At 38.7% G+C, this 9,541-nt stretch overlaps 2 protein-coding genes across 2 annotated transcripts; both read right to left on the reverse strand.

Annotated features, from left to right (window-relative positions):
* Nucleotides 1–157: 157 nt before the first annotated feature.
* c1qtnf2 (C1q and TNF related 2) lies at nt 158–3,479 on the reverse strand. The gene is made up of 3 exons (XM_011480274.2): nt 3,298–3,479; nt 2,727–2,984; nt 158–1,561 (listed from the first exon to the last, which is right to left on the reverse strand). The coding sequence occupies exons 2-3, from the start codon at nt 2,974–2,976 to the stop codon at nt 921–923; spliced, it is 891 nt and encodes a 296-aa protein (XP_011478576.1). The 5' UTR covers nt 2,977–2,984; nt 3,298–3,479; the 3' UTR covers nt 158–920.
* Nucleotides 3,480–4,475: 996 nt separating this feature from the next.
* slu7 (SLU7 homolog, splicing factor) lies at nt 4,476–9,103 on the reverse strand. The gene is made up of 15 exons (XM_004073330.4): nt 8,940–9,103; nt 8,619–8,778; nt 8,372–8,525; nt 8,214–8,294; nt 7,636–7,800; nt 7,349–7,414; nt 7,137–7,268; nt 6,387–6,484; nt 6,239–6,306; nt 5,917–6,056; nt 5,537–5,698; nt 5,347–5,448; nt 5,181–5,258; nt 4,989–5,108; nt 4,476–4,906 (listed from the first exon to the last, which is right to left on the reverse strand). Exons 2-15 carry the CDS (start codon nt 8,768–8,770, stop codon nt 4,727–4,729), a joined length of 1,698 nt encoding a protein of 565 aa, XP_004073378.1. The 5' UTR covers nt 8,771–8,778; nt 8,940–9,103; the 3' UTR covers nt 4,476–4,726.
* Between the last annotated feature and the right edge of the window lie 438 nt (nt 9,104–9,541).

Here is a 9,541-nt window from a genome sequence, read left to right on the forward strand (position 1 = left end):
CTTGCTATACTTGCTATACTTGTACTCAAGTATACCTAATAAAATAAACTTCAAGTGGTCTACTTTTTGCTAAGGGATATACAGCATATTTTTCATCACTGAAACTGCATAAGCATTTGTTAGAACTAGCTTTTTTTTCTCCAATTAGTGTTTTTAACAATATTTGACTAGAACAATGCACAAGATGAATCTTATTAAGGGTATATCAGAAGTGGTGGGGAGAATACACAGTTCAGTTGTTAATAAGTTTGTATTGGTTGTTTTCCTTGTGTGATTCTGTTTATCAATACTGCATTTTTTAACATTGTGCTACACAGTATTATACATTATCTAACCAGTGCTCCAAGTAAACATTTATGTTTCACTTACCTTTGCAAATTTTAGAAGTTTCATTTGAACTACATAAACCAGAGGACCTCCCCAAGATAATATAATGCAGATTTTTTTTTTAAATAAAAAAACGTTGAGCAACAATACAATTTTATACAGTTCAGCTGGAATTCACAGTAATCTTCAGTACAATATTTGGAGCTAGTGGTATATCACACAGAAAGAGTGTGCTGATATCAGTTCCGATTTAAAGGAAAACGTCCTGAATAAACCTGCCCCCAGTGCATCAGTGGATTTTGTTAGATGTTAGATTCCCCGGCTACTGAGTTCATTCTCTATGATAACCATGTAACATACACAAAAATACTATCACGTAGACATCTAAACAGGTGAAAGATGTTAGTAAATTAATAAAATAAATGTTTTACTTTGAAAGTTTCAAATGTCACTCCAATCTCAAGGAAATATGTCATGTTTTAATTTTTTTCTTCCTTCTGCGCCCCCTGGTGTCTGAATAAGAAAAAGCATTAAGAGTTTCCTATACAAACGAGAATTCAACAGTTGAGGCAAAATAAATGAGCATCACAGTATCAACTGTTTTGTTCAGTGTGTGATTTTCTATCTGCCTCACTGACAAACTGATGTTCAGGGTTAATAAGAAAGCCAGTAAAGGTGCTGTCGGTCCAAAAAGGGTCAAAAAAGAGTCCATTCTGCTCAGAGTAGAAGATCTGCAGCCAAACCTCGTCAGAACGCTTTAGGTGAAGAACGGTGGAACCAGACGCCACATCATGGTTTCCTGTGTTGCCGTCAAATGTCCTGATCTTGTACTGCCCGTTGTGAACCAGCCCAATGGCCAGGTGTTTGTTAGCCAGTGTGATATCATAGCTAAAGAAGTAGACCCCAGGGATTGCACAGACAAACTTCCCACTGCTGGCATTGTAGTGATTCCCCTCATTCAGCAAGATGCGGTTAAATCGTATTGGTATCCGTTCTTTTGGATAACTCTTTGTCACGGCAACAGAGAAGGCGGATCGGGCTGTGCGGCCACAGCTACAGCCACCTGGAGCTCCTGGCTGGCCTGTGTCACCCAGCTCCCCTTTCTGTCCGGGTTTGCCAGACACACCTGGTGGTCCACGCAACCCCTTAAGTCCTCGAGGTCCTGCTTTGCCAATAACTCCATCGCGACCTTTCACACCTGGCTTTCCAGGATTGCCAGATCTCCCGGGATCCCCTGATTAAGAGAAAAGAACACTGTATCCTAACTGCACATTAGAAACACTCTGTAACTAGTTTTGACATCATTAGTCCAGAAAAAGAGGACTTGGCTTCAAATGTGTTAAGCCCATTATTCTCTAAAGATGTGGGAAAGAAGCTCATTGATTCCCACAAAGCTGTTAAAGCTGTTAAAGGACATCAAAGAGCAGCCAGTGGGCTAAACTCAACATCTGCAAGGATTCTAAAAATCCCTCGAGGACGAACAGAGGAAGTCAAGACAAGAGAGGAAAGTCAAAACGAGAACTATGAAAAGAAAGACGTCCTAACAAAAGTGGGACATGATGGGGGAAAAAAGACCGTTCCTGATCAAGCTGGTTTTTTTTGTTTTAGGTTAGTAAGTGTTTTGAACATGCTTCAAATGAAAGACATCTTCAAGAAGTTTCAGAAGTTGTGTGTCAGGGTTAACCCATGTCTGCTGTGCAGCAGAAAGTACAAATTCTTGTAAGAGAAGGGTTTTACATTAAAATTTGCAGTATTATATAATCGTCTTCATAAAATAAAGCAATAAATGTCATAGTTTGGAGATAGGAGATAGTGGATTTCACAAAACCCATGAGCTTCACTGGAAATATAAAGTTCTGCTGAGTGACACTGGATTGAGTGAGGCTGCACGGTAAAAGGATGGAACCAGAACATCGGACCACCAGAACAAGAATAGTTCAAGGAGACCACCAAAAGAGAAATGTTTGTGACCCCTCAGCACAGTGCTTTGGGCTTCAGTAACCCTAAGTAAAAAGTAGTACACTTGAATTTTCATTTATTAAGTAAATATGAGGATAAGTGTAGGAATTATACTATCTGAATTCTTCTTCCAACTAAATTGTAGTTGGAAGAAATATTTTAGGTTCACAATATATACTGTAGATGTAATATAAAAAGTAAACTTCAAGTATTCTCACTTTCAGTAAAGACCAAGTAGACTTGTAAACTTGAATAGACTCCATTTTGCTAAGGAAACTCATAGCTTTAGTGTTGTGGTAAAGTGATCCTCCAGAATAATCATTTGACAGTTTCAGGTCAATTAATTTAAGTGATGGGTAAATCATTTTGACCCAATGACACAAATTCAATTAGTTACTTAACTTCTCATGAGCAAAAACAATTATGGTTGCAGTGAGTACCTCTGGCCCCCCTTTCTCCTTTCTCTCCATCACTTCCATCCGGCCCGTCCTTTCCCGGTGGTCCCATCAGCCCCACAGACCCTGGTTGTCCAGGTGCTCCTGGATTTCCTGCAGGCCCAGGAGGACCTGGCAGACTGCAGACCAACTGGGACGGATGAACAGTGAGGGGACGATCCCTCTTGGACAAAGGATTTGGCGACTGACCGTTTACGACTGACAGGAAACACATCATGAAACAAAAGTGGAGCATGCTGAGCGCTGGAAAGACACAAACGGGAGAATGGAGCAATAAAGAGGGGGCAAATGTGGCTCCACAGTCCTACATGAAAAAGTTTTAGATGAAAATGGATTCGCCTGGACATGTTTAAGAGAGTATTGACAAAATGCATGCATAGAAGGATAAAGATCCTCCAATCTTTGCATTACCTAAGTGGCACATTCAGTTTTGGTATTCTAAACAATGTTTTGAAAGAAATGCGAGTCATTAATTTAAAGAAAAGGAAAGATCTCTGCTGCGTTTTTTACTAATGGCATCAATCTGCAGCTCTACAAAGATAAAAACACAACTCACCAGTTGGGAAATCAAAGCCTCTTGGGGTTTTCTATCCTATTTCCACAACCTAGATCTCCATGAAAGCTCACCAACGTCTTTGCATGACTCTTCAGCAGCAAAGCGAACATTGTTTTTCTTCAAATCTTTGGAGGAGCTCTTAATGCTGCAAAACATCCGCCCTGTGTTTGGAGGAGATGATGGGCCAAAAATACTTTCACTATGATGTCATATAGCCAGGCCAACTGTACTGCAGTGAGAACACGAGAAACTTTAGCAGAAATGACAGACTAGTACACACTAACACTGTAGACACTGCATCAGTCTACAAAATGTAACTTCAAAAATTCTTGTTTATATTTATTAAACAACTGAAAACTGCAGAGCCAATGCATTCTAACTCAGTAAGGAGAATGTTTTAGCTCAGTGAGGTTCACCTGGAAAACATACAGCATTCTGCTGATATTAGAAAAACATATGTTTGTATTTACATAACCATTCAAAGATTTGGACACACTTTTTAATTCAGTATTTCTTCATTAGATTCTTTAAAAATTATCAATGGAAACTAATAAAAAGCTGAACATGTTTTTTTGTAATTCAGTTGGATATTAAGCCATGGTTTCTCAAATGCAAACTCTATGATGAAATATGATAAATATCGTAATAAATAAGTCATAATAAAGCAAAACTATATATTAGTGTCATAAATCAAAAACTGGATTACCTATTAAGGTTTTGATGGTAAAAATATAAAAAATGCTGTTATTACTTTCTTCAAACCAAATTTTTTTATACATAATATGCAGAGTAATAGTGATTTCTTCACATTTTTAGGGATTTATTATTAAATTTGATCATTTTTATAATACTCCCAACGCGTACCATACAGTACAGTGGAACTGTGTGCTTCTGTGTGATGAGTAATATTTTCTCCTGTTCAATTATTTTATTCTGTTTACTATTTCTTATTGAGATCTCCTGATGTACTTATTTTGTGTAAAAAGTTTAAGCTCATTGTACAAATTGTACAAAAACCCCTGCATGTTTTTACATTGTCATTTTTTTTAAATTAGAGAGAAAAATAACAAAAATTTGAACAAAAAGCACAAATAGTTAACGTTAGTTGCATCTACTTGAACTGGGTTACTTTGGATTAAGAAATTTATTTTTTTCCAATAAAAATAGTAAAAAAGATGTATTTTTACACAAAAATGTTGTTTAATGTAAAAAGCAGACCTCATGTTGAAAGCGACAGACATGTTCTGCACATCAGCATAAAGGTATGGAACAAAGACAAGATGTTTTTTCAAAGGCTAAACGTCCTACAAAGGTGTGAAAATTCATTTCAGAGGACAAAAATATGCATTCTTTCAGCACTTCCAGTGCAGGATTGTTGCTGTTTTCATCTGACTTGTTTATTCTGAGTCTTTCTGGATTTGGTGGTGGATCAGGGATCCAGGAAGGACGCCATGGGATCGTCTGGTCGTATGCGCTTCATGCGGAAGGCTTCCATCTCTTCCTCGGTGGGCGCCTTAACTTCATACAGGCTGTTGTAGGGCCTCTTCCTCTCATCCAGCTGCATGATTGCATCGACCTGCTTCACTCGCTTGTCCTCTGCGTCCAGAGCCTGGATGAAAGTATGACGTGGAAGCTTAGCCATCCAAAAAAAATGACAATAAATGACACCAAAAAAACCCGTTGTACTGCACCTTCTTCAACTTCTCCTTCTTTTTTTCTTCATCCTCTGAGTCGCTGCTGTCTGAGGCCCGCTTCTTGTTCTTTTTGTTCTTCTTTTTCTTCTTCTTCTCTTTCATTTTGTCTTGATGCATCTTTAGAATGAAGACAAACGTTTAAACTTCTTTTCTAAATAGCTGTCTCTTCACATGCTCGTGGTCACTTACTTCCAGGAGAGTCTTGGGCTGTTCCTCCTCTTGATTTTCAATCGGCCCGTCTTCAAACGGAACACAGTCTGAATTGTTCTGCAGGTTGATAAAAGAACCAAACATCTGAGTAAACTGAAGAACGTCAAGTCTGAGAGGGCATGTGTGAGGGCAGCCGTGCACTTACTGTTTTGAATCCAGTATCTCCAGTGCAGTAGCTCTGTTTGATCATCGAGTGGCAACACTTGTATCCCCAAAAGCCATCTTTCCAGTAGGAGCCCCAAATACACTACCCAAGAGAAAAAGGAGCATCAATGTGATCATGAGAAAAGTAACAGGAACATTTCCCACAAAAACGATTGTCCTGTTTTTCCTACGGTGTGGTTGTTGATGAGGACGTCTTCCTCATACTTGGAGCGGGCGACGGCCTTTTCAAGGCCTTTCAGAACGGCGCCGTGACGAGAATATTCCACATAGTCCTCAGTTTGGGCCAACAACAACTCCCGGGGGGGTGCGTCCAAGTGCTCTTGTCCTCCATACTGAGAGCCGCACACACAAATGGGAACAGATTTATACAGTAAATAATAAATGGAATCATATTTAGGTTACAGACTGAAGGGTGGCCCAGATAAAAACAAAACTATTTTCAAAGTCTAAACATAAACTACTAATTCAGTGAATAATTGAGTGGGGCCACATTTTCAAATGTCAAACTTTTGTGCGGCTAAAGATTGTCATGGTGGGGTGAACTGGGCACCTTCTCCAGGATGCTCTCCCTCTGTTCCTCTTTGAAGTCCTCCTTCTTCACTCTAAAGGAGCGGTGGAGCAGCTCCAGCTTGGTGGGGTCAGCCTGAAGATGGACCTCGGAGCCTCTCTCATAGGCCTCCCAGGCAAACACTGACAGGAAAACCACAATGAAAACAAGCTGTCGCACACAGACACACGCCTACAGAGAACCGTACATTTCTTTTGATATGAATCAATAACATATGTGCAACACAAGAGCCCATCAGCTTCCATTTAATCAAAGCTCGACGATTTTGACATTGTAAAGAAATGGAAAAACAGTGTTGACTCACGCTGGGTTTGAGCCATGCTTATTGTAGCTCCAGAGTAGCGAGCAAAGTTGTCTCCAGCGTACCCAACTCTGCAACACGCAGGGGGTCAGTCATTGCAGAAGATCCCGGAAAAACTAACACTGCCTTTTGAAAGATAATAGTAACTCACTCATCAGGGTTCATGCCAGTGTTGGAGTACGGGTTCTCTCTCATGGCTCGGGTTTTTGGATCGTAGTACGCTGAATTTGGATCCAAATTTCTCAGGTACTGAAGAAGAAAAGATGTAAGAACTTCAGGGTTTTTACAGTCTAGGAAATTACAGTCAAACACAGTTTTTATTTGCTAAATTTAATTAGAGATTTTATGTAAAATATATTGAAGATCTAAATAATTTTATTATTATTTACTCTTACAAAAAGGTCATTTTTTAATATCAATGTTATAAGGCCTAATCAAGCTTAATCATCATAGTTTGTTTGTTTTTTAATTTATTGAAGAAAATTATTTAGGTATGTGACATAGCAGCACGCCAACTGTTAACTTAAATTTATCTTAAAACAGCAGTAAAGGATAAAAGTTAAGGATAAAATTCAAAGAAGAAATACGTCTTTGCTACATCGATGGAGCAGTGTACAAAAAAAGGAGCCGTGTGTAGCAACAGAAGTGCAGATAATTCTCATTTTTTGTTGCTTTTAGATACTTGTTTACAAAAAATCTGATAATTTTTGGTTTTAGATTGAACTCTATAGAAACTAATATATTTAGGTTATCCTGTCAGTTCAACTGAGGCTGTGGTTGTGGAAGAGCACAGAAAAACTTTCAAAATATCTGCCACCAAACTAAATATATGCAACCCATCTCAAACCAATGTTTAAAAAAAGACTAAAATATTTGGCTTTTTTGTTCATCTGTTTCTTACTTTAGCTGTGTCTTCTCTGATACGCAGATTCCTGACGGTGATTCGTCTCTTGGAGTCAAAGTTCTGACCGGGCATGTCGATGTCGTCTGCATATTTGTCTTCATCCTCGTCCTCGCTGTCGTGTTCCCATTCCTGCTCACAGAAGACGCAGCAACTCAAAAGGTCATTGGAAATATTATATCAGAACAATCTTTGTGGACACTTATACCTACATTTTGGTCCAATTTCCCTGAGGCCAACTCATCTTGAAGTTTATGCGCCTTCAGAGTCCTTTTAGCCTGAGAAATAAAAGAATTGGGGTTTCAGGAGCAAAGCAGAACATACGTGTTCAGCAAAACATGAACTGCTTCAGCCATATTTTGAATTTCATGCTAAACTAATGATGTTTAGGTTACATTTTAGTGAATAACGGCAGCTAAATGAATAGGGGGGAAAACACAGCAGCATCAGCTTGAATACTTTCCACACCTACATTTTTGGGAAACGTATATCCACTTACCAGATCGACTTTTGCGTACTCTTCAACAATGCGCTGATGCTCCTCGGGGTCATACCCGTTCCAGCGATCACGCTTTCCATCATAATCCAACTGCAGCTGAACCTGACTGTGTTCATCTGGAGCAATGTCTGTTCCTGTGAACTTTGCACCAACTTTCCTGGGTCGCTGATGAAATACGAGTGAAACTTAAACTTTATCGTTGTTTTTAACACAGTGTATTACTTGAAAATACAGCAGAGATGGTGCAGAAAATACATGCCTGCCCTGCAATTGCATTTTTTTGTCTTCTCCTGCTTTACCAAAATTTGTGTAAAGAAATACTCAGAAATGCAATTGCAAGCTTAATTCCCTCAATATGTCCTCCATCATATAAAAAAGTTGGAAAGAGAACATGTTAAAAACACAATTTTAACTGGACTGTCTTTAATTATGATGGGGGTATAATTGTGTTTTAGCATTGTGAGTTAACATTGTGTGTGAAAGTCTTTGTTTTTTGGTTTTAAATTAAAAAATATTTGTACTATGTAAAGCTCTTTGTGTTACATGCGTATGAAAATGTTTTTTTCAAAATGTTTTACCTCCAAACAGTCTTTCTTCTTGTGCGTCATGGCACCACAGTTTTCACAAGCACCCTTTCGGAATTTGGTGACGACCACATTCTGCATGAGATCACAAGTTCAGTCTTCATTCTTAGGAGTCAACACCACATCAAAGTATTGATTCTATGGATCCTTGCCTCCTGGACTCCTCTCTTGTACCACTCGCCAATGGCCGAGAACTGTTTCTGGTTTTCATCCTGTGGCCTCTGATGTTTTAGTGTTGGTCTTTTAGATGGATCGATGTACCATGGGACTGATGAAATATATTGCGGAATGTGAGGGTTTATGTCCCTAGAGAAAAGGATGAATAATAAATTGAGTTCATGTATTTGAGTTGACAGTATTGGACCTATTTCATCATCTATCTTCTCGAGGTTTACATACTTTCCCTCCTCGTCCACCTCAGCTGGAGCATTTCCCAGCTTCCTCTGCTCCTCCAGCTCCTTCTTCTTCCTCCAGTCCTCCCTGGTCATCTTCTTGGGTTCGTCGAGGTTCACGACGCCCTCGACTGGACTGGTATTCGCCTGCTCCGTCATGACTGAAACTGGATTTAACATATCTGTACTTAAGCATTTCATTTTCATCAATTTTGTGTTGTTTTATGTGTTTTAAACAGGAGAGCATTTTCTACGTTAACGTTAGCTTAGATGTAAAAATGTTAGCAAAACAATTTGATTGTGGACAGAATTTACAAGATAACCTTACCTTGTTACTGGAAGAAGAAAAAATGAAGAATGTCGCTTATGTCTTTTTAAAAATAATTATTTTAATTATATGCTCGAAAACTTTAGCCTTTTGAAAATAATGCGCTGTGTTTTGGTTAAAACGCAACCACCGCCATGTTACTCCAACTATCTTCAGGTACGTCACATCCGCTTTCGTCGGAAAGTCAGGCGTCACAGCGGAAAACAGCGACATCACGTGGACACCAGATGCCTTCAAAATAAAAACCATGGCAAAATAAGAATCCCGTCACTCACTTCCGATTGGAGTTTGTTGGACAGTAGTTATTTTTCTTTTATAATTGGATTTGTAATTTTTGCTATAACAATAATAATGGAACTAACGAAAATAACCCAACTGAATTTGTTCAAAACAGACAAAATCGTTCAGTGGCTGTTTGTGGTTTCTAATCTCATAGTTATAATAAATAGATCAATAAATACTGCACTTAAAACGTGTTCATAAATGGGAACAAATGTAAAAGTAGTCTGTGTACGACCTATTGATTATTCTAAATCTTCCTTAAATATTACATCTCCCTTGGGTCTTTTGAAAGAGACAAGATTTGCAATGAGAGGAATATA

Source organism: Oryzias latipes, chromosome 10 (genome assembly GCF_002234675.1).
Source record: "Oryzias latipes chromosome 10, ASM223467v1".
In the NCBI taxonomy this organism is placed as follows: Eukaryota; Metazoa; Chordata; class Actinopteri; order Beloniformes; family Adrianichthyidae; genus Oryzias; species Oryzias latipes.

Bases quoted from the DNA above. Each gene is read 5' to 3' on its own strand.
- slu7 (XM_004073330.4), bottom strand. From the start codon at position 8,770: ATGACGGAGCAGGCGAATACCAGTCCAGTCGAGGGCGTCGTGAACCTC. The intron at 7,415-7,635 runs GTAAGTGGATAT...TTTATTTCTCAG, and splicing joins AGTACGCAAAAGTCGATCTG to GCTAAAAGGACTCTGAAGGC. The intron at 6,485-7,136 runs GTAAGAAACAGA...TTTCTTCTTCAG, and splicing joins TCAGAGAAGACACAGCTAAA to TACCTGAGAAATTTGGATCC.
- c1qtnf2 (XM_011480274.2), bottom strand. From the start codon at position 2,976: ATGCTCCACTTTTGTTTCATGATGTGTTTCCTGTCAGTCGTAAACGGT. The intron at 1,562-2,726 runs GTACTCACTGCA...TCTCTTAATCAG, and splicing joins AGGAGAAAGGGGGGCCAGAG to GGGATCCCGGGAGATCTGGC.